Source organism: Protopterus annectens, chromosome 16.part0 (genome assembly GCF_019279795.1).
Source record: "Protopterus annectens isolate FY-2018-M chromosome 16.part0, PAN1.0, whole genome shotgun sequence".
NCBI lineage: Eukaryota > Metazoa > Chordata > Ceratodontiformes > Protopteridae > Protopterus > Protopterus annectens.
In genome coordinates this window covers 125762676-125788159 of record NC_056750.1, presented here as the reverse complement: position 1 = coordinate 125788159, position 25484 = coordinate 125762676, and the positions used below count along the sequence as shown (strand labels likewise).

The 25484-nt window shown below is 40.9% G+C and overlaps 1 protein-coding gene across 1 annotated transcript in view; it reads right to left on the bottom strand.

Annotated features, from left to right (window-relative positions):
• TEP1 (telomerase associated protein 1) overlaps positions 1-25484 on the bottom strand; it is a 2704809-nt gene that overhangs the window by 923357 nt on the left and 1755968 nt on the right. The window contains exon 33 of the mRNA XM_044058078.1: positions 23058-23182. Coding sequence (XP_043914013.1) covers positions 23058-23182 — 125 coding nt within the window. The remainder of the gene's footprint in view (positions 1-23057; positions 23183-25484) is intronic.

Below are 25484 nucleotides of genomic sequence, written 5' to 3'. Positions count from 1 at the left end.
TCACTCACTCTAGGGCTCTCAACCTAACTTGTCACATTAACAAAACAAGCTGGAGAGACAGACATATCTCCCAGAGACCACTGCTTTTCTGGAACAGACTTCTTATTCATGTAAAATAGAGCTCCTCACTGACCATATTCAAACACAACCTAGATAACTGGATAGGAGGCCGCAAATTTGACCCTGGGGTGGCATCCATGTCCTTCATGGACATGGGTAGCCAGTGTTTATCACAGACCCACTCTGTTCATAAACTCTTCCTGCAAACTACCCAAAAAGAACACATGAGGATACTTGGGATTAACATGGCTAGGCTTGTAAAGGCTCTACGGCCATTAGCCTAATAACCTCCTATGAATTTAAGTTCCTGAAACACTAAATCTATGAAAAGATGCACAAATAATTAAATCGCTATAAACTGTTTTTCATTAACCATGAACCAATTACTAGCAGAGAGTGAGAAGTTCCTGTAATAACTCAGTGAAAAGACAAAAAACAACTACCAACTAGTTTTCATTGCTCAGGAGCTAGTTACACGGACTTTTTTGTATTGTATTAAAGTGCTGCTGGTCTTCAGTAAAGCAATATGCTTACTTCCATTCCATGATCTCACTGGGGAGCAGGTACCTAAGCAGCCTTTTTATGAAAGACTAGTCATTTTAGTTGAATCCTAAAAATGGCACTTCTAAACAGCAGTATACCTCTCACAGACCAGCGGTGTTCTGCTACTTCACTTGAAAGTGAAAATCTGTTGAAACAGATGACTCTGGGTATGGTACAACTACATTAGGTTACACAAACATATAATGATGTATTACCTTAAAAGAGCTTGCTTGCCACAAACTTGAAGTTAGTGGTGCTAGTGACAGATGATACCTGAAAAGGAGTATTCATCAACTAAAGTGTCATTAAGACTGATGGTGTAATCAGCAAAGACAGATGGCAAAATGCTCAATGGTTCTTTTGTGGCAATGAAAATACACTAATGAGAATCCAGATAGTTATTTTTTCACCCTTCATTTCTCGGCAGTGCTGCAGTTTTAGCTTTTCTTCTTATTGGTCTTAATTTTTTTGAGCCCATCAGGCACTGCCTTACAGTGATGGTAAAATGTAATCTGACTGATGAAGAAATGTGTTTTTCATTTATTCATGCCAAGTTCTGGGCTCAGGTGTTATTGCAGTCTTCATGTAATAATTTCTTACCCTCTATACTTACAGCTGGGGGGGGGGTCACCTGTTATGCCTTGCTACTTAAGTATTCTCTAGAACTGTTGAATTTCTATGACAGATTCAGAGCAACTGTCATGGAAGCATGCTGGTAGACAGCACACAAATGAGAACCAGAAGGCTAAGGATATAGGGAAGTAAGCTGTATGTTGTCAGATAATTGTCCAAGGCTATTAAACCCGTTCCTTGCAAAGTATGACTTACAACATATAGAAATAGACAGTGGTTTATGTTCAGACCCTGGCGAAATCTCAGCGGAAGTACCCATATTTTAGGGATAGGTGCCAGTGCAAAGAATATTGATCCATATTAAGAAATGTAGGGTGCAAAATGTTATGTCACAAGAGGTGCATCTAGATAGAAATGAACATACGAGTTTAATGTAAATAGGATTTCAGTGCAGATATGTGGCAGACTTATCACGGACAAAGGAAAATGGCTGTTATTACACTGACAGGAAGGGGTGTTCTAATTGTGGTAGAACAGGAACAAAAAAAGACAACAGAGGATTTGTGGCTGTAAGGGGATACTGGCAAGAGAAGAGATTACCTTGACATGCTTCTATACCTCCCAAAACTGCAATTACAGAGCTTAAAAGAATTATGAGAGAAATACTACATTTTTAAAAGGGAAATAAAAGGTTTTCAGGAGGGTATTTTATTTTTAGGTGGTAAATGAGTTTAATGTGTAGCACTGAAGATGTGTTAAGGGGGACCCAAGAAGTGAAACTATAACTAGAGAAGATGAATTTTTAAATAAGCACGTGAAAGTATTTGGTATGGATGAGGATGTTTCAGAAAAAAGAAATTATGTACTCACCATAACGTTCCATGTTTGTAGTCCATCTCCCCCTTCATTCTTACATATGGGTTCAGAGCCGATCCTCAGCTACGACTCAGCCTATTACATAGCTCAAAGTCTTCTAGTTGGCTCGTGGCTAGGTAGGTATCTCATAGTGAACCAGTACAATCCCCAATCTTGTTTGCTGCTAAACTATAGAAATACAGAACTAAGGTTATCCAGAAAGAACAATAATGAAAGGTCTCCACCTTATTATGGAAATAATATCCTGCCTCCAGATCCTAACAGGACAGGGGTAGGTAGGTAGGTGGGTTCGTAAAAATGAAGGGCGAGATGGACTACAAACATGGAACGTTATGGTGAGCACATAACTTCTTTATGTTCTGTAGTCCTATCTTGCCTTTATTCTTACATATGGGACAGCGTCCCTAGCACCTTAGTCTTGGGTGGCACATGGAAAAATAATCCTGAGTACCGTGGTACCAAAGGAGGCTCTACCCCTAGAGGTCAGGTCCAATTTGTAATGAGTAATAAAGGTATGAGGGGTAGCCCAAGTTGCTGTCGTACAAATATTGTCAATTGGAACTGTGGCTTGGAAGGCAGCAGATGTCGACTGGAATCGTGCAGAATGAGCCTTAATCTCGAATGTTAAAGTCTTTCCATTAGAACAATAAATGAAGGAAATACAGCTCGAAATCCAATTCGAAAGGGTCAATTTGGAGACTAGGAGACCTAGTCTGGAATTGCAGAATGACACAAACAATTGGTCTGACTTTCTAAGCTCCTTAGTCATTTGAAGATAGAACCGTAATCATCTGTGAAAATCCAACTGATGAAATTTGTATTCTGCTGCGTTGGAATGGTTACGGAAAAACACGGCAGCTCTATAGTTTGGTTCAAGTTATTATGAGAGCAAACTTTAGGGATGTAAGATAGATTTGTGCGAAGAGAAACTCAATCTTTGTGGAAAATCAAATAAGGGGGCTTGATAGACAGTGCTTGTAACTCTGATATTCGTCTAGCAGATGTGATGGCTACTAGAAACAAAGTCTTCCAAGACAGCAACTTCAGTGGACATGAATGAGCAGGTTGAAAGGGCGGACAAGTTATTTTGGACAGGACAAAGTTTAGATCCCAGGAAGCTACTGGTTCCTGAAAAGGGGTTCTCTGCAAAGTAGCAGCCTTTAAGAAAGGTTTTACACAATCTGTGTGACATCAGGTTAGGACTTATGTTGACCCAAATGAAAATTAGATATCGCTGCCAACTGAAACCTAATTGTGGCAGCAGCAGATCCCTGATGGAAAATTTCAGACAAAAATTCTAAAATCACTGGGATGGGTATGGTGTAAGGGTCAACATTCCTAGCTTCTGCCCAGATAGAAAACCTTCTCCATTTGCTAGTGTATAACTTTCTAGTGGAAAGTTTATGTGAAGATGTGAGAATGTGGGTCACGGCAGGTGAAAGATCATGAAGCCTGACTAGGGATGGAATTGGAGCAGCCACGCTGTCAAGTTGAGGGTGTGGAGGCTGGGGTGAAGAGAGCCTGAACATGCGTGTCAAGAGGTCTGGCCCTGGGTCCAGAGTCCATGGATCATCTAGTAGATGAGGCCCCAGAAAGGGAAACCAAATCTGACGAGGCCAGTAAGGAGTGATGAGAATCAATTTGCTTCCCAACAGCTTCGCTTTCTGAATCACCTTGGATATGAGAGGAAAGCATAAAGGAGACCCAGAGGCCAATCATGAACAGGTGCATCTCTCGGTGACTTCCCCGGGGGGGGGGGATAAGGGAAAAATAGCTGCTGCATTTGGAGTTGATCGGACTGGCGAAAAGATCACAGCAAGGCCATCCCCATTTGTGGAAAATCTGTTCCGCTATTTCCTGCTTCAGAGAACACTCGTGAGGCATCAAGATTGCCCGGCTGAGTTTGTCGGCTATCACATTGGTTGTCCCTGGGATGTCTGTTGTCACTAGAAAGCGCTGGGAAGATATCGCCGACTTCCAAACACGAATCACCTCCTGACAAAGGGGGTAAGCTCTGGTTCCACCTTGCTTGTTCAGATACCATACTACAGACATGTTGTCTGATTGGATTGCTATCATCCCAAGAGGAAGAAGGTCGTGAAGTGCTTGCAACGCTAGAAGCACTGGCCTCATCTCTAGGACAATAATATGCAGGTGAGCCTTGTGATCTTGCCATGTGCCTTGCACAGTCCTGCCTAGTTAATGCCCCGCCACCCTATCTGTGAGGCGTCCGTAGTCACAGTAGCAACAGGTTGGTGAGGAAGGAACGGGGTGCCTGTCGTTAGTTGGTCGGGTTGGATCCACCAACGAAGGTCCTTTTTGCAAGACTCTGTTAAGATGATGTGGTGAGACAGGGGCAGTTGTTAAAAGGACCACTGGGACGATAGAAGCCATTGAAGAATTTGCATATGTAATCTGGCAAGAGGGACTAGCATTATGGTGGAGGCCATGGTCCCTAAGAGTTTCAGCACTGTCTTTGCCTTGACTTTTTGCAGAGGAAGTAGACGGATAACTTGTATGATTTTCTGTGCTCTTTCTGCAGGAAGACGAGCTAACATGGTGACTGTGTCTATTTCTGTGCCTATAAAAGTGACAAATTGAGAGGGCGATAAGGCAAACTTTTCCCAATTTATAGTAATCCCCAACTGGGGACAAAGTTGGATAGTGGAATCTCTGGTTTGAAGGAGTAGATGCCTGGTGGAGGCGGTCAGGAGCCAGTCGTCCAGGTACGGAAACACTTGAAATCCAAGACGTCTCAGGTGAGCTGTCACTACTGCCATACATTTGGTGAACACCCTGAGGGCTGTGGTGAGACCAAAGGGCAGAGCATGAAACTGGTAGTGACTGAGTCCAAGTCAGAAGCGTAAGTGGTTCCTCGATGCTCTGTCCACTTTTATATGGCAGAATGCATCTTGGAGGTCTATTGAGCACATCCAAGTCTCTTTCCCTAACAGAGGGAGTACAGACTGCAGTGTCACCATCCGGAGCTTGTCCTTCTTTACGCATTGGTTTAGTCTGCTGAGGTCCAAGATGGGCCACCAGTCCCCTGTAAGTTCTGGCACTAAAAAGTATCTGGAGTAAGTTCCGAATCCTACCTGGTCTGCGGGGATGGTTTGGATGACTCTATTTGTGAGCAACTTTTTCACTTCTACAGTTGCTTGATCCCTGTGATTGGGTGGAACATCCGGGATCTTCTTGGAAACGTGAGGTGGAAGAGAAAAGGGTATGGAGTAACTTCTGGTGATAATTCTTTCTACCCATTTGTCTCGGGTGATGCTTAGCCAGGCTTCTGGATACAAAGAAATGCGACCCCTGACTGGCTCCAGAGAAACACAGCCGGGCCCCACATCAGGAGCGCTGATAGTGATGGCCTCGAAACAAATCATGGCCTCCCTGTTTTTGTGCACTGCCCCCACCTCTAGGGCGAAGTCCACCATTTGCTCCTCCTCCTCTTCCTCTGAAGGAGTAGTCACCCTGTGCATCCGGGAAAAATCTCTGGGACTTCTTAAACCACATCTTACCACCCCTCTGACCCATGGGATATGGTCTAGAGGGGACTGTAAAACATACTCCCATGGCAGACAGCGTTTTCCCTTCTTGCTCGCACCTGGTGAGTGTGTCTTTTACCTTTGGTCCAAACAACGAAGAAGCATCAAAGGGGGCATTGGTAAAGGTAGACTTGAACGGCTCCGCAAAATTACAGAAGCGCATCCAGGAGCGTCTCCTAAGGGAAACTCCTAAACCCGCTGCCCTGCTCGCTCCGTCGGCTGCATAAGAAATCAGGCTCATGGAGGAGTTAACAATGGAATTTAAGGTGGACATCTGAGCAGACACCTTATCAGGGACTCCTTCAGTATATGTACCTTGTAGAGTATCTCGCAACCTTAAGGAGATCTCTCAGAAGCCTCGTAAAATGTGTTAGATAGTTCAGCGATCTGAGTGTGAATGCTGCTAACGAAAAGATATGCTTCCCGTATCTGTCCATCGTTCGGGACTCCTTGTTCGGCAGATGGACAGAAGAAGAATTCTCCATTAGTTCCTTCTTAGTGGCCAACGCCACCACCATGGCATCTACAGGCACACCCTTGGATAAGAATTCCTTCTCTTTGGGAGCAGACAGAAATTTATTGGGTCTCCTGGGAAATGGCTCCATGGCATCAGGAGTCTCTCACACCTTCTGACTAATAAGTTCTAAAAGTTCATCAAAAGGTGGAGACACCCAAGAGGCTTAAGGCTGAGACCTGAAAGCCTTCAGGTACACTGACTCCTCATCAGAAGGGGTAACAGTGGGCCAGCCACCCCTCTGCTTAAGGATCTCCAAGATGTCTACAAAGAAGACATCATCAGAGGACGACTTGGGGGACCCTTCTGATCCCTCGAGGTCAGTGTCAGAGGTAATGGACTCATCCTGAGAGTCTACATGCTTCCTCTTGCATGTCCTCTTCCAAGGAGGCTCCTCATAAGGATATTCTGGAGAGGTCTCAGAAGACTGGGGGCCACCAACCGGGGGCTGCTGATGTTGTGGGTCTCTACTGTCGAGAGAGAGAGAGACTAGGGGCTGAGACAGAGGTCGGTGACCGAGTGGGAGAGTCAGTAACCTAGACTGGAGCTGATGAGCAGGACAGCACACTCATAATCATCTCAAAGGCAGACCTCTCGGGCTCCAAAGACCTCCTCGGCTCCGAGGAGACTAAGGAAGTCATCGGTTCCAGAGCCATCGGCTCAGAGATGGATGTAGGATCCGAACTCACCCTAGCTGACACACCGAGAGGAAGACTTGGAACTGATGAGGTTCAGGTCCAAGATGGGTGAACATCGGCGCCTAGACACCATGGACGGTACCGAATGTGTCAGAGCAGAACTCGGCTTCATGACAGCCTTGAGGGGAGCTGGAACTGAGGTTTCCACAGCAAGTGGTACCGAACACTCTGGCTCTGAAAGCCCGGTACGGCTCAGAGGAAGAACCACAACAGGGGGAACAGACTCAGGTGGCTCTGGAACTGAATGGGTCAGAGCCAACAACATTTTTGGCAAGGCAGACGATTTCAGCAGCACTACTCTTTCCACATCTTCCTCTGACAGGCTCCTGGAGGATCTGGAAGACAGTGTGGGTGATCTGGACCTCTGCAAAATTGGGGATCTTAAGGTTGGAGAGAGCAGTAAGGGATCTCTGGACTGGCTCCAATGTAGTCTCTCAGTAGTCGGTTCCAAAATGCTTGGGGCCGAAAATGAAGTGACAATATCAGCAACCTCGATCGGCTCCAAGGACAGTGGAGCCGATGAGGGGGAAGTCTTATCCGGCTTAGAAAGTTTTTAAGGCAGTTCCGATACAACGGACAATGCAAGGGAATGCCTTTTGGTCGCCTTAGTCTTCTATTTTTGAGAGGAATGAGATTTTGAGGAAGAAGAACTGGCCAAGTCTTCCACGAAGGAAAGCTTGAGGAGACCTTTCAGAATTAGCTTGTTCTTCCGCTCCTGGAGAACTATGGAGCTGAAGAAATGGCAAAACAAGTTTCCTGCAAATGGATGGCTCCGAGACAATAAACACAATTACTATGGCCATCCATAATTGACATCATCTGGGAGCACTTTACACATTTTTTAAAACCCGAAGGTTTATGATCTTTAGCCTCTTTAGACATAACTGGCTAAGCAGAAACACACAAGCAAGCACAACAAGGACTAGGTCCTCTAACGTAAACAGGCCTAGCCCTTCACAGACACTCACACCACAAGGACTAGGTCCTCTAACTCAAATGGGCCTAGCCCTGGGAGGAGAGAAAAGGGAAGAGAGCTAGGTCCTCTAACTTAAACGGACCTAGGTAGAAAGCATAAGACTGGGGAGGTTACAAACGATCAACTACACTGCACACACACACAAATTTGAAATATCTAAATGTCCAACTTTCTCAAACAGAAATCTACGCTCAAAACGCTAAGTCGTAGAAACAAAAGGGTTGGAACGATCAAAAGACCCTGCACACAAGCTGAATAACTAAATATCTAAAACCAACTATCTAAATTCCTAACTCTCTAATAACAAGAAACACTGCACACAATATATAATAAAAATAAGCACAAACGCGCACGTTACTTAGAAAAAGGCTAGCACACAGGATACCAACACGAGAACAACAAGGGTCAAAGGCCAACCAGTTCTCAACAATTAAGTAATTTAAAGTCAAAAAACACTCCAACAGGTTTGAAAACTACTCCAACACTACTAAACTCTATCTGGAACCAGATAAATCGCTAAAGTTTAACAGTAATATAATAATAATAGAAAACGTTTTGAACTTTGCCACGGCCAAGCAAGAAGCACATCTGAACTCGTAGACGCGGCAAATGAGATATGGGGATTGTACTGGTGCACTATGGGCCATAAGCCAACCAGAAGACTTTGAGCTTTGTAACAGGCAGAGTCGGAGCCGAGGATTGGCTCCGAACCCATATGTAAGAATAAAGGCGAGCTAGGACTACAGAACATCAACAGTTTCAAGGAAATTTATACACTATTCTCAAAGATACAATAACTGGGTAAACTATAAATCACAGCATAAGTGCATTTGGTTGAAAAGATTATACCTCTTAACCTCTTAACACAAGAAATCTGGACAAAGCCAAAAATAATGAGGGGGCAAAGATTCAAAAATATGGACAATTTTTAAATACTGCTCTAATAAACTTAAAAAACTGAGGAGTAATAGGTTATACATTAGGCTGAATTTTCTGAAGGATATGAAGTCTGAAACTCAAATGTCTGTCACTATTTAACGAATGTAATCCTTGGTATTTTGGCAGAAAACCACATAATTTATGAGGCACATACTAAAAATATGAAGCAAAAAATCTGGACATTTCTGCAACAATCTGGGCAGTTGAGAGGAAGTCTGTGACCTAACCTACAATGACACCTGATGATGCACCTATAAGATAAAGGTTCACGCAACTAAAACAAAATATAAAAAGCCATTGTTTTTACTCGCATATTATTAAAAAGAGAAAAATATAAGGAACGGATAAAAGCAAAATTCAAGAATTACTATGACAAATATAAATTATTCCTGAAGGACTGGCTAGAGCTCAGGATAAAATGAAGATGGATTTTAAAAGTATAGTGGGATTAAGGGAGAAAACAATGTGGAAGAAAGGTACAGTTTAGAAGTATTGGTAAAAGTTAAAATGAAGAAGAGAAAGGGGAAGCTTAAAAATCAAGAAGAGGAACAACTGCAGACTGTTAACAGCAAAATGGGAGCATTTAGACAATATGCATGAGTACAGGAAAACTGCAGTTAAACATTTCATTTTTGGCAATAATCTCAGAGCACAGAAAATTTTAGTTCAAAGACTTGGGCATCAGAAAGTGGAAAGAGCTGTGACAAAACTTTGGGATCTTATGACAAGAAGGTTAATGAGGAATCCTGAAGAGATAATGGTGACATTCTGTCAATGTTATAAAAATCTATATACAGCACGGGAGTAGGGAAACTAGGAAGAGACACATCTGACAGTTTTTTTAGAAACATCAGGTACAACAAAGCTTGAAGTGGAAGCTCAACAATTATAAGTCAAAACAGATAAAAGACAAATAAATAGATGTGATGTATAACCAAGCAGTGAATTCACCAGGAATGGTTAAAATTCAAAGAAATTTGGAAATTAAGGGAAGAAGGCTGTTGAAGATTTGGAAGGCACTGTTTAATAATGTTTTGAAAGGGGGTGGAAAAAAAGCACAATGGATGAAACAAATGTGATTGTATTACCAAAGGTGGACAATAATCTCATAGTCCCTGCCTCATACAAATCTATTTCCGTTTTAAATCACAGAGCGTTTAAAGTCTATATTAACTTAAAGACTGGCAAAAATCATAGCAAACTTGAAAGCTATGGATCAGTGTTGTTTTGTGGAAGGGGCATAAACATTTGATAACGTAAAACAGAATGATGATGTTTCAGAGAAAATCAGAATATAAAAAAAATGTTACTGTGGATTAATTCTGATGCAGAGAAAGCATTTGCAATGGTTTGCTTGGAATTCACATTTAAAGCATCTGATATCTCAAATAGTGCAACAGAGTTAATAAGCTGAGTATATGATGGATCAGAGGCACTCACTGCTATGTTTCTGCTGTGTTAAACATTTTCTAGTGTTTCCTGCTGAAGCTAAGGTAGCTTGCAGCTGTAGCATAGTCCAGATCCAAGCTTGTTGCTTCTGGAACTGTTTGTAGTGGTTTGTTTGTTCTGAGCATGTTTTCCAGGCCATTTTGGATTGGAAGTGGCCTATCTGCACTTCTGTGAGAGAACTGTGCTGTCTGGTCTAGGGCTTGGAATAAACACCCTCATTGGTCCTTTTGAATCTTTTTATAATATAATTTTTTTGTTGAAGTTTTAGTTTCTGGTATTTAGGCCCTGCATTTGAGCATCTGCTTGTTTGCATATCATGCAGCACTGCACACTACTGTGTAACTGTCCACCAAAGCCAGACAGTTAAATTCAACAAATTTTCCTTTAAAACCCAAGCAGAAATAGCCATTCACTGAGCTCCTCCATTACTGTTTCCGAAAAGCCACCCCTAGTGACCACAATCTTCAATCAGCATTGCAGACAGTTGGACTACTCTTGTTTCCCCTGCCAACCTTGTTGACTTGGGTCTCTTGAGGCAGTGTAACAATTGCCTCATGTACACAGACAGCCCTCTACTGATAACACAATCTAGTACAGAGTGCAAGAGATGTATTTACACCAAGAATCTAGAATCCATGCTCTCTCTCACTCACAGATAAGGGTGTCAACTCTCCCACTACTAAATATTCGCATAGTACCATTACTCACACACACCACTACTTATGCACATAGTAGACATCCAACACATAAATCCAAAACTTATCAAACACCAGAGACCTCCAAAACGCAAGAGTGCTACAGCTAAACAGTCCCCACAGCACCCATGACACACAGCAACACCAGTGTATCACCCCCCAAGCCCGCACGGTGTAACACTCAAAAAACAAGTTTTATCGTCATTTGAGATTCAATACTGAGACACACTGATGTCCCACTCACCAGACTGGACAAAGAGAAAGACACGGTCAGCTGCCTGTCCAGTGACAGGATTTGTCAAATTACGCATGCACTCAGGTCTCTCCGCAACAAGTACCGTTCTGACTCTATCATATTTCATGTTGGTGTGAATGACTTGAGATGTACCTCACTATATGAAGAGAGACGTGGTTGAGCTCTCTGAGTATGTGTCTCAGGAAGGTATGTCCCTAGACTTGAGCAGCATACTACTCTCACCTAGAATGATGCCACAGTATAAACACAAAATTATTGATTTCAACAATTGGCTCAGTTTTTGGTGCCATTCAAAGGGGATCCAGTTCCTGTCAGGCTGGGATGCCATGGTTGACAAGCCTTGCTACTTTGCCAGAGGTGGTTTGCACCTGGCACCCCTAGAATTTTGGCTGCTGGCAAAGGCTCTTGCCTCCCCCACATTACCTTTTTTTAAGCAAGGTCTCAAAAACAACATTACCTATGTCAAATTAATAAATCGGAACAAAATAAGGGTCATGTTGCTAAATGCTAGGAGTTTAAACCAAACACTGCACTCCCTGAAAGCACTTTTATCACTAAAAGATGTAGATGTTTGTGCAGTCACAGAAACCTGATTTAAGGCCCCAGAGAGTACCCAGCCCTGCAAGTCTACAATGTCTTCCACACCTTTACAGTGCAGAATGAACATGTGAAAACTAAAGGAGGTGGTGTCTCAGTCTATATTACAGATAAATTCACCTCCTGTCTAGTTAGAATGGACAACTTCATGGAGTTACTCCAGGTCCAGGTTACAGTGGTAAGACCCCATTCAAGTCTTAGCCAGTTACAGATCCCCCTACATGGGTCACAAAACCACAAAGCCTACTTAACCAAATTAAAGACAATCCAAATTTTACCGAATACACTGGTTATGGGGGATTTCAATTATCCCACCATCAGATGGGAAACCTATGCTAGCCCAAACTCGTTAGCACAAAACTTCCTTGACTTTATAAATCAAAATGACCTACAACAAGTTGTCCATACCCCGATAAGAGGAACAAACATTCTAGATCTGGTTCTCACCAACATGTCAAACAAGTGCACTGCAACAGTTGGACCCTCATTAAATAAAACTGATCACAAATCAGTCACCTTTGAACTGACACTAACACCAGAACTCATAAAGGATGAAATCCAACTAAAATACTTCACCAAGGCAAACTATACCCTCCTAAGTGAAGGTATAAGCCCCATCCCAAGCTGGAAGTAGTAACTATGCCAAAGCTTACACTAAAGCCCTGTACAATCACATACATAAGTGTATAAACTCGGCTGTACCAGAAAGAATCAAATCCAGAACCCCACGTAAAAACAAGCTGCCATGGTGGACATCCAGCCTCAACAAACTCTACAATAAATGCAAAAATGTGCTGTCCAAGAAAACAAAGGCTAGGCCACAACACTGGAAAAGCACCCTCTTCAGCATCAACAAGCAAATAAGACAATTTATCAAATCCTCCAAGAGCTCCTTTGAGAGAAACATAGCAAGTACTACCAAGGATAACCATAAGGCTTTTTACAGCTAAATACATAACCTAAAGGGTAGAACCCAAGCCTGGCAGAACTAGTGGCCAACGTTATCACACACACTGACCCCACAGAGATAGCAAACGTGCTAGCGGATAGGTTTGGTGAAAATTTTACTCCCTTATCTCCTTCTAATTTACAACAGACCCTCCCACCAACCACCCACCCCCACCCTACATATCTGAAGAGCAGGCCCTCAAAGCCCTGTCCAAAGCAAAAAAACAGTCTCTATAGGCCCAGATGACATCCCAGACTGGCTTCCAAACAGGTTAAAACATGAACTAGCATCACCACCAAGTATCCTTTTCAATCATAGCCTAACCACAGGCTTTTTTCCTGCAGAATGGAGAACAGCTACAGTTATTCCCATCCACAAAATTGGCCTAGCAACAAACCAGGGGAATTAAAGACCCATAAGCCTGACCAGCCTCATCTGTAAGGCCATGGAATTTATTATTATGGACTTCATAAATAAAGACATAGGTGACACCCAAACCCTGGATCCAACCCAATCTGGATTCGTGAATGGTAGATCCTGCCTGTTAAATCTGGTGGATTTCTTTAAAAGTGTGACCAAGGCCAATGATAAGTGCAAATCTGTGCACACAGTATACCTCGACTTCGCAAAGGCTTTCAACACAATCCCACATTCAGACATCACCAATAAACTTAGCAAAGTGAATGCAAACCCCTTTGTTGTAAGATGGGTTATAACCAGCTCACAAACTGAACACACACTATCAAAGTGGGTGACTCTACATCAACCAGCAGACTTGTCACCAGTGGGGTGCCACAGGGGTCAGTGCTGGGCCCTCTACTGTTTGGCATACACTTCTCAGAAGTTCAGGTCAAAACTAAGGGGTTATGGCTAACCAAGTTTGCAGACGACTGCAAACTAGGTGTAATCATTGAACCCCAAATAATGTCAAAATACTCCAAGGGGGTCTCATGCAGACCAGCGACTGGTGTATTAGTCACGGTCTCAAACTGAATGCAAAGAAATGCATCAGCATTTCGTTCAGCACAAGCAATGTCCCTTCACACTATGAAATCAACAACAATAGCCTAAGTATCCATGATGTGGTAAGGGACCTGGAATCACAGGTTGACTGCGACCTTGATTTCGACCACCATGTGTCTATCATAGTAAGGAAAGCTTTCCAAGCAGCAAGCTTGATTAGTAACGACATCACCTCGAGAGCAAAAGAAGTTATAACCTCCCTATTCTCTGCAGTTATCCGGCCCATAATTGAGTATAACACCCGATTTGGCATGTACTGTACTGAGCACCTGTAGCAATTAGAGAGACCTCAGAGGTTTCTAACAAAGAAGATCAAAGGCTGCAGCATGCGTCTTACACAGACCGACTAAAGTCCCTGTCACTATACCCCGTATTGTATAGACTTCTTGGGGGAGACTTATGCCTGGCCAACAGAGCAATCCATGACCCAAACCTAATGAACTTGGTGTGTAGCTGTAAATCAAATGGGTCTAGGGCTACCTGTTCCAGGGACTTAAATAGGACATACGGGAGGGACAGATTTATCTCCCAATGACTGCCACATCTTTGGAACAGGCTACCAATTCATGTGAAACACAGCACTTCTATGACACTGTTCAAGAGGAACCTGGACAAGTGCCTGGGGCACTGTAAATTCTTACCGAGGATAACACCCACAATCCTCCTGGACATGGGCAGTCACCACTAAATGCAATCTTGGGCACTGAATAGCACTTTTGTGGTATTACATTGGATCAAAACAGCTAGGCTTAAGATGACCTCTGGGTCAACAGCCCAGTAATCTCCTATGATCCTATGGAAGAGAAGTCCTTTCTGATAACTTGAGTTTGAACAAAAGGACCATGCAGGGATGTCATTTGTACCCTCCTCTCATTTGTTACATACTTGGAACCTTTAGCTAAAAAGATAATTTGCACATTCAAGAACACAATTGGTGTAATAGCCAATAAATATTAGCTTTGTTTGCAGATGACATTAAAGTGTTGTAGAATACTTTAAGACAGTTGCAAGTATTTTTAGGATATAAAATAAATGAAGGTAAAACAAAGGTTACAACAGGATATTATGTTGCTATATGTGAATTAGTTCAACATTGCTCATATTTAAGGTAGCATTAAAATGTAAGAATTTAGTGTATGGATTAAAAAAGGACATTTGTTGTGGCAGAAAAGGATATGTGGGAAGAGACAAAGCAGAAGGTTATTAAAAAAAAAAATAATATATATATATATATATATATATATATATATATATATATACACACACACACACACACACACACACACACACACATACACACACACAAAGAGAGAGGTGAGACTGGAAACTAATGGCCATGGATAAGAGCAGTAAGATACAGACAATGAAAATATGTTTAATTTCTTTGTTCTTGTACACAGGCCAGGCATACCTTTTGTCAGGCACAGGAGAAGTTGTGGATGATAATTAATAAAAAGTTGAATGATTTTATTTTTCAGAGGAAGAATTAAGTGAGATATGTTGATTCGTCCTGTTGAACAGAGTGGTTTAGAACTACTTAATTTGAATTGGTACTTTATATAAAGTCTCACTTGTGTAGTTTTACAGCACAAGCAGATGGCTATAGATTAAAGTGGAAAACAGACTGGTGGGGCAAGGTGGATGTAAGAGGGGTGCACAGAGCAAGGTGGATGTAAGAGGGGTACAGAGAAATTAGGACTTTGGAAGCAAGCCTTTAAGTACGAAAGAAATAACTATAAAGAGTATCATATTATATAATGGCAAACAACATTATCATTAACACATTAATAATATACCTTCTTAGCTGGGGTACATACCCATTCCCCAGAAGCACAACCTCTTAGGTATTACAATAGACTGAGGTGAAACAATAACAAGAAGGAACTGCACATATAGACTAACTAAACATCCATACTAACCATCCAACTTCTTACCCACCAACAACAAGACACCCAAACTCATTACCCTTAACATAAAGAATCAATAACCCTGATAGATATAGAAATAAGAATTGGATATTAGTAAATAATACTAAACACACCTACAAAGTAGGAAAAAAACAGACTTGACTAAGATGACCATTCTGACCATTTATATAGATAGATAGGAACCAGAGAAACTTTCCTCTTAATACTAAGCAATCGTACTTAGAAAAACAGTAAACTTACAAACTTGATAATGGAACTCCTAAAATGTGGAACATCTCATATCAAAACTCTTCCTCTTTTTACTGCAGTTCTGAACTTTAAATACAAATTCTGGTCCATAAAATAAAAATCAATAATAATCCCGTACTATTGTGTCATAATCAAAACTAAAATACTACTAGATGGCTAGAAACGAAAATCTAAAAAATAATAGAACAAAAAAAAACAATGGAGATGTCACAGAACAGATCCAACTCAAATCCTTCCACATAGCTTAAAAACCTACTAAAAAAACCTAACTAAAGACAAAAATAAAAACCATTACTGCAAACTCCAACACTCCCACAACTCCTGCTAAAACTCTGTCCTCATTAAAATTACTCCTGTCCCCCCCTCCCCTAAAACACCTAGCCCACTTAAAACTCACCCAACTCAACTCTCCTAACTGTTAACATCAACCATTTTAACACTTTTAAACTATAACCTAACTCTACAAATGGAACCTCATTAACTCAAACCCTCTACAAAACAACCTTCTCTCACAACTTCATCTATCTTTTTCTCCAAAAACCTGCAAAAGCACAAAAACTACTGCTTTCAACAAGCCTTCTAATCCACAATCCAAGAGGGGTACTATCCTTTGACAATGGAAAGTCCATTACATTATCCTTTACAATAAAAGAGGCAACTCATCCGATCTTCATTAACTAGATCCCAATTGCTTTCTTTCTTGGAGGTAACATTATCCTCTTGTCTACTATCAGAACAACTTCACATCGATCTCTCTAACTAAAATCCTAATACTCAACACATCCACATGCTCTATATCATAAAATGTTACTCACCTAAACTCTTCTTTCCAACACAGTTCAACCCTTAATAGCCCCAACAACTTCTAACTCTTTCTCCCAACAGTACTTACCACTGCTCTTCTTTAATCACAGACACCATTCTCTCTCTCGTAATAATAACCTTCTTCTGCATAACCCATTATATTAATAAAGCTACTAAATATTTTTCATCTTCTATATTAATCAACTTACTCACATCCTCTCTTTTAATCAATATGCTACCTCCTTACCTATTGACAATCCTCATGGGGTAGACAATACGCCTCTTTCTTTCACGTAATTCATTAATGAACTACATCTAGCTATTCCTCCTCAGGGCTCTATTCTCGGCCCTCTTTTCTACTCTATTCATTAATGCTCTACATTCAGCTGCCCTCAATCAACTACTATAGCATATTTCAACAACTCCGCCATAATCTTTTCAATGCCTTCTTCATAACAAACCATTCGCTAAACAAAATATCTTCAACACAGTTAAAACATGCCTTTCCTTCAGCTTACCTTCAAAAAAATCAAAAAAACTCCTGATCCTTTCACATCTCATCAAACCCTTGATTTTACCATCAACCACACCATCAAATAATACTCATTTTTAATGAACCAATATAAAAATTTCTTTAAGACAAACATTAATATATAATTTTAAATTACACAAGAAACAATTCAATCTCTGTATCAAATTAAACCCATCCTTATATAGTCCTAAACCCTACCTAACTGCTCCTGCATCTTTACCAATTGCTTCACTACCATCTTATATTCACACCCTTTATGAACCTCCCATCTTTTTCTATTCTTAAGAAAAGCGATTTAAACTAATATACTTGCTATCTGTCATTACTGTAACAAAGATTGAAGACTGGTAACCCTTCAGAACCTAGAACACATTGAAAACTGAACCTGAAATAATTGCTTACTGGACAAGCCCTCATTGCCTTTGTCATTTCTAACTCAGCCCAACTAATCTTATTCTTATATCTCCCTCTTAACTTTTATAATAATCTCAACTTATAATCCTTTAAAATAAAGTCATATCTTCCCCAGCCTAAGAAACTTATATCTCTACTACTACTCTTCAGTTACTACTATTGTCTCTCCTTTCAATATCACCTGGAAGTCATCTCTCACTCTTCACTGAAATCCACCTCTCACATCTCAAAAGCCATTGGCTTTAAGTTCCTATTACAAAGCCTGACTTGGCCTCTGTTCCTGTCTGACTAATCTTCCTCCCCATTTCTTTTTCCTCCTCCTCCTTCTTTCTTCTTTTTTTTTTTTTTTCTTTTTTTCTTTTTTTCTTTTTTTTCTCTATCTTTTCTTTATTTTTCTCTTCTTCTTCTCTCTTCTATGTCTTCTCAGCTTTGTTTTTTCTTTTTTTTGTTCTTTTTGTTTCTCTGTCATCTCTTATTTTTACCACTTTTTGCACTCTTTCTCTATCTTTTCCTACTTTTTTTACCCTTTTTTACTCTCTTCAACAACTTGTCACCCTATATCAGTTTCTCTACTGTCATCTTATCCTCTTTACTTCTGAATCATCTTTCTTTCATATCTTAGAGATAGACTTTTGATATATCTTTTTAATTAAGTTTTATTTTTTATTGATATATTTGTTATTATTGTAATAACTTTTAATTATAAGGTTTTTTTCCTTTTTATGTGTATTTCTGTGTGGAGCTTTTCTCCCCGGGCCTCTACTGAAAATGGAAATATATCCAGCTAGACTAGCCCGGTCAACAAATGTAAAATAAATAAATAAAACATTATAGACTACATCACTGAGGGAGTGGAGAAAGGAGATGTAGCTAATAGAAGCACGTACAACTAAGGGTACAGAGAATAGATAAGAGATTGCAGGAAGTATCTGGAAGAAAACCATGCTAACGGGAGCAAATATGTTGGAAAGGAAAAGAAATGGAGTGGGAAGAAACCAAGCAGTTATTTGATCTGTAGGGCAAATAACACCTTCCTTATCAGGGACTGTTGACAGAATACAGAGAGAGACGGATTGAAAGAGAAAGAAATGTGTATCAATATCAGTTACGTTTGGGTTTTAAGTAGAATCAACAGCAGAAGATGCTACTGAGAAAAACTCTTACATGATAACTGTAAAAAAAAAAAACGACTGGGAGGGTGAGAACAGCAAATTATAAAAATGGAATGACAGAATTTTTTAAGGCCTCTAGGTATGCAATGAATATTTGCAGGAAATCTTTATACAGGTACTTTTACACTACAAGCACACATCAGGGTATTCTCCCCTAAGTACAGCGAGAAATTATGGAGATGGAAAGGGAATGAGAAGGAAATTGGGAACACATTTTCTAGGAATTTGTACAGATGGTTGAATTTAAGGACTCCTTACAGAATGTTCTGACAAACTTGTTGGGCAAACAATTAGAGATGATGCTACTGAGTTGGTGTCTAGGTTTAGAACTGTTGAGACACAGTAAGGTCTTATTAGGTAAAATGTTATCAGCAGTCAAAAAAAGCAATTGTACAAAAGTGGAAATCAAAGATTAAACCAGGTATACATAAAGTACTGAACACTGCAAAGGAAATAAGCCAGGGATCATTAGGAGATTGAGGATGTAATTTCTATAAGAATAAATGGTGCATTTAGGAACAATATATACAAAACAATGCTATAATAAATTTTTAAAATAAGCGAGCCATAAGCTAATGAAAAGTGTATATGTTCTAATGCACAAGAATAAAAAACACAGCTATAGATTCAGTTCTAATGCACAAGAATAAAAGAACACAGCTACAGATTCATAGGTGTGCTCTAGGCTAACGACCACTGTTTATTTATTTAATCCTAGCCATGCATCCCAAATCAATGACAAGTCCTGGTATCCTTGGTAAGTGTAAGCAGAGCCTTGGGAGATGAAACATTTACAGCTTTCCTGTGTCCAACAGAGACATAGGTGCTAAACCAGACAAGAATTTCATGTTCCCCACCCAGTTGTCCAAGTCACACTTACACTGCGTTAGGAGTTACGGAGGAACTCTGCTTCACATGGATATGGAGCCTGTTCCAGAGAAGGGGTAGTCTCTGGGGTACATACCTGTCTCTCTAGCACTCCTACTTATATCACAGGCAAGGTTTAGTCTTTAGAACTGGTAACGTTTTAGCACTGGTAATTCTACTGCAATTTGTTTTGAGTAAATGCAGCAAGTCCATCAGGGTGGGGTCTAACAATGCCTTCTATGACAGTCACAGATCTCCCCCCTCAACAGCCTGTAAGAGGCCGAATACAGTGATAGGGCTTTGAGGTTCAGCCTAAGACATGTTACTTACCTCTTGTATTCTTTTAATGAGGAACCTCTGTGGACATTCCAGTTGCTTGATGTGCCTGATTAAGTACATACCGAATAGGGTACTGTACTCGGTGATAGGTATGATGAATGCCAAGTACAGTAAAACAATGACCTCCTTGGACCAAGATGCCATATCTTTGTTTATAAGTTGCACAACAAAGAATGATTTCATTATTACTGTAGACACCTGATGATCAAAGGCTAGATTATTATCTACATATGTCCCCAAGCTGCTGACTATTGGGTTGACTCTTAGGGGTATGTTGTCAGTATGATAGTTACCAGGGGTGGATGGCTTCCCAAAGTACACTGTTATGCATTTCTTGGCATTAAGTTTTAGTCCATGACTCTGGCACAAGTTATTTCTCTGTGTCAGCCCTTCTTAGAGAACATTAGAGTTGGTGGGGGAATCTATGCCTGCTCCTAATTTGCAATCGTCTGCAAATTTGGTCAGCCAGACAACATTGATGTTGGCTTTAACTTCAGAGGAACAGATGCCAAAAAGGAGGGTTCCAGGACCTATCCCTGAGGGACTCTACTAGTGACTGGCCTCTTTGTAAAGATTAAATCCCCGGTTCTAACTTCCTGAATCCTGTGAGCCAGTGGGTTATCCACCAGGTGACATAAGGGTTTATACCTAACTTCTTAGGTTTGCCAATAATGTCCGAGTGGAATATGGTTGTCAAATGGGAAGGCAGTGTGAACCATTTTACCCTCATCAATTACTTTGGTGACTTTCTCAAAGAAGTCCACACCAGGTTGAGTAGGCATGACCTGCCCTTGACAAAACCAAACAGAGTTGAGTCCAGTGTCTACAGATTTACTGTCATTACTGATCGTTTCCATGATAATTCTGTCCATGGCTTTGTATATGAGACTAGTAAGATTTATGGGTCTGTAGTAGATGGCCCACCTTTGAGCAGAGGGATGATGGTTGCTGTTCTCGATTCATTTGGCATGAAGTCAGTTTCGAAGCTATGGTTAAATAATGATTCTAGAGAGTCTGATAGGTCATGTTTTGTACTGTTTAGAAGGCATCCTGGGATACTGCCTGGGCCCATCGATGCAGGGTTCTTGGCCTTAGGGAGAACATTGAAGACCTTTTCCCTAGTGATAAGCAGGAGGAGATATATTTGATGGTAATTAATAAGAGGCTGTAGGAGGGAGAGGGGTAAAGTTAGAGATGCATTTGTCTGGCAGTAGGTTTACTATATCTTCTGGCTCAGTATAGTTGGCTCCATTAACAATAAGCAGTGTACACTACTGTGTATTACCTTTGAGTTTGAAAACATAGCTAATTTACCTCAAATTTGACTTTGATAGACATCTGTCCTCTGATTTGTTTGCTTAGTTTGATGAGACTGCCTTTATCCTGCTGGGTGTTACACTTCCCTATTTTTTGCCATGATTTTCTTCCTTCTGCTGTACAGCCTACTGAAGTGATTCCCCACCAGGGTGGCTTGATTTTTTGATGGAAACTTTGATTATAATGTGTGTATATGATAACTGAAAACATTACTGTGATCTTTTTTATTGTTGTTAGTGTATGTAAGTTTATGTTACAAATTAACAATGTGATAAATAACCAAAGTTGTTTGAAATACTAGAAAATATCATGCACACTTACTGACATTTATCCAATCTTTGCTTGCTGGATTCATGAAAAACTGACAGGAATCATCACTACAGCCTCATAATGAAAATTAAGAGGTTTGAGTTGGCTAATTTCATCAAGCTCTCGAGCTGATCAACTGGTGCCCCAATATACAACTATAATCCTCAACGAATGTCACTGTCTTGGCAGCTGGATCAGAGAATTAATGCTAACAGCTGTTAAAGGAGCTGCTTCCTGTGGTCTAGGGCTTGATTCGCACAGTCTCTGTTTGCCTTAACAAGACAGTGTTCTGCAGCAATTAGGAAACTATTGGGCCAAACATTTCAAGTAATAACATATAATTCTACTTGTAAGTAAAACAACTTCAGATTTTCAAACAGGCTTTGACAAATAAGTGTTGTATTCGTTAATTAAAAGTGCTTGTCTATCCCTGCCAGGAGCTTGGAAAAGGTATAGCCATTTATGAAAAAACTCATGATCTGTGCAAAAAAAAGTCTGTTTTGTAATATTACCTGCCAGTAAAGGCATTTTATGGAATGATGAAAAACTTGAACATGAGTTGTAAACGGTGCCCTTTTCCTTTACTACTTACTGAAACTCTACAGTAAAAAGCTGCACAAAATGCAGACTTAACTATGAACTAGAAAAGATAAAACTGTCCAAATTAAATGACAAGCATATCAAGGCAGTACAGTGGGATCTCTTCCCACAGTGTTCTAATCGCAAAAAGTCTAACACACTAAAGACCACCTTTTCTTTATGTTGTAGGACTTGACCTTCCAACCATACTTCCACAGTCCTTTGCTCTCCTGCCTTTCTAATTTTTATAACCAGCTTATAAATCTGCTCTCTCTTAGAAAAACAAAATGCCTGAAGTTTGGTCACTTCTGACTTTTCAGAATTAGAATACAGTGGAATGAGCCTTTCCTAAAATTTTCAGACAGTGGAATTAATGGATGTCAGAGCAGTTGAGAGAGTAGAAATGAGGGAGGCCAGAGGACAATTTTATTTGAAGTCAGTGAGTCCAGTGAGGGTAACACATCATCATCCATTCAGTTTAGTGTGCACTCAGTTTGGGAGTGTGTGAGGAAGGTGAAAAGAGAGACAGATTATACCCATAGGGCCACACAACTGCAGGAGGTGGAGTTACGCAACATGTCCATTAGTCAGGCATTTGCATGCATATAGTTTTTTTTGTGTGTTCAAATTGTCTTTTTCCTTATCCTTGGAAAAGCAACCATTAGAAGAAGCCTCTTTATACGGGGTCATTGTTAGGCCTTTTAAGTTCTACAGTTGTAAATACAAGTCACAACAAAGACAGCAAAATGGTCATGCCTACAGAACTGCAACAAATGGACAAAACATTTAACAGCATACACACACGTACACTCAGCAAGGTATTATGTAAGTAACAGAGATAAATGTCTTACCTGCAACCATCCAAAATGTTCCAAATTTCAATTTTGCCATCAAATGAGGTGCTGCAGAGGTAACTGTCTGACAAGAAAACACAGTCTGAGATCCCATCACAGCTGCTCAGAACTGACCGTAGCTCCTAGACAGACAGAAAAATGCAGAAAGGTCAATGCCCAATATACAGATACAGGATAGACAGAAATAACAAAAGTAAATCAGATGTACGAAGAAATGTTAAAAAAAACCCATAAGAGTTCTTATAATCTTCCAGAATAATGAAATGATATCAAGAAACAGTGTCTAAGTTCAAATATCAAAAATACAGCACAGGAACATTTCGGGAGACCCAGGAGGAATGCAGAAGGCTATCAGACAGGAGGAGGACAAATATGAGTCTCCTTGTCCACCAGAAAACCAGAGGATGGAGCACTTGCTGAGCTAAATAGGAGAGGAACAAATAAACTTATGTCACTGACCAAAACAGCCTAGCACAAGCCCACAGAGTAAAACTGGTGAGAGGGATATATTACCCCATCTACAACAGTCTTTGACCTTTAAAACAAATTGAAGAACGGTGGAAGGGAAGACTTAACTCAGGTTCAGTGGGACCCCAATAAAACTAAGCTTGCAACTGATACTAAAGTTTAGAAGAAGAATGAAACCGCTTCAAGTCTCCCCCCAAAATGCAGCATAGGTCAAAGTACAAGTTTATTTAGGTGCCTGTCTTCAAAGCACAGTAACAATCACAGCTCACAGTAAAACAAATAAATGAAATTAAACACGAAAGGTGCCAAAGAAGGAAAAGAAATGGTCCCAAGGAGCACAGGCTCACAGAGACTTGAATGTCTCCACATCAAAGTACACTTGCAGTGGTAAAACCAGCCCTCCAGAAGGAAGGGGGCAGACAGCAGAGACACTATAAGGTAGGTGCTCAGAAAGGGAAGCTCTCTAGGAATTGAAGATGAAGGGCTCCAAAACAAAAGAAGGCTTCACTAAGGGCTGCTACTGCAACCTTAGAGGATTACACTGGCCATCTCCCTTCCCAAAAATCTGAGAAAGAAAAACTAGTAATCAAAATTCAAGAAGAGGGTTACTCCCAGCACATAATAAACAGTGAGGAAAAACTGGAAGAGTTTCAGGAGTGTCAGCGCACTCACCAGTCGGATGCCGCCTACTCAGAAAATAAGAGTTAACAATGCCCCCATTCACTCCCAGGGAAAAGGAGTGATTCTCATCCATGGATGTTCTCCAAGGAGAAAGTGGGAGCCCAAGACTTTGTGGAAGGACCTGGGCAAAAGGAGAGGCAAACTCTCCATCTCAAGCAGGAGAAGCAATTTTTCCAACCAGTGAAACCTTGTAGAGAGGCAGAAGAATAAGAAGAGAAACAGTGAAAGAGAAAGCTAACTGTCAAGTTGGAAGGAACAGCTCCCCCCATAAAGAGGACCATAGTATGGAAATCTCCCCATTCAAACTAAAAGTCCAACTACAGAGCATGAAACAGACAAGGACTCTTAAGACAGTCTGGCCATCCCACAGCAGGGCAAATGAGACATACATGGCCCTGGGCCTAGGGTGCCTTTGCGACCTCAACCTTCTCCTGGAAAACCAAGAACTAAGCCAACAACCAAGCATACTTCCGCATTTGTGTACGCAGGGGACCTTTCTATTACAAAGAAGGTTTCTAACACAGAATGAAGACCATGCCTGCACCTATCAAAAGAAGCATCAAACAGGAGGCTATCCAGTTCACCCATCAAGGGAGTACAATTTCAGTCATACCATGTGCCACAAACACACTACCAGTACCATGGTCAAGGCATCCAACCCAGGCAGCAAATAAGGAAAGTTTTACCACCATAATGGTAGAGAGGATAAAGCTGAAATCATCTGTGATCCCACATTCAGGACTGGCCTTGAAATCATCCAGAACCACCTGTATCAGAGGGCCTGAAACCTTAAAAACTGAGAGGAAAAAATGAGAGCACCAAGACTCAACATGGCACATAATTGAACTTAAGAGAACTTTGATGCCCACCTTGCTCCATTCCTGGGCCACTCTGCCAACCAGCAATGTGGAAATTGAAGTAGGCTCAGGAAATGTTTAAGGTCTGCTGAGACCAAGCAGAAGACAGCCCTCAGATTTCTTAACAGGTTTTCACTTGAGTTAGCTGGGGGCTAATAAAGGGCACCTATGCTCCTACTGGCAGCAGAAGTAAATGAATTGTGCCTCCAGGTCTCCATTAAAATACGATCAAATGAAGGCCTCAAGGATGGAAAGACAGGGAAGCCCAGAAATTATGCATCTCAGAGCTGTCATAGGCCTAAGGACAAGCAAATTAGCAAAGAAGATGTCTTAAACTTCATGGTTTAAGTCCCTTAACAGAACAGTTATCTAAGTTAGACTTACCATAACAGTCAATGTTCAAATGACTGCTGCTGCA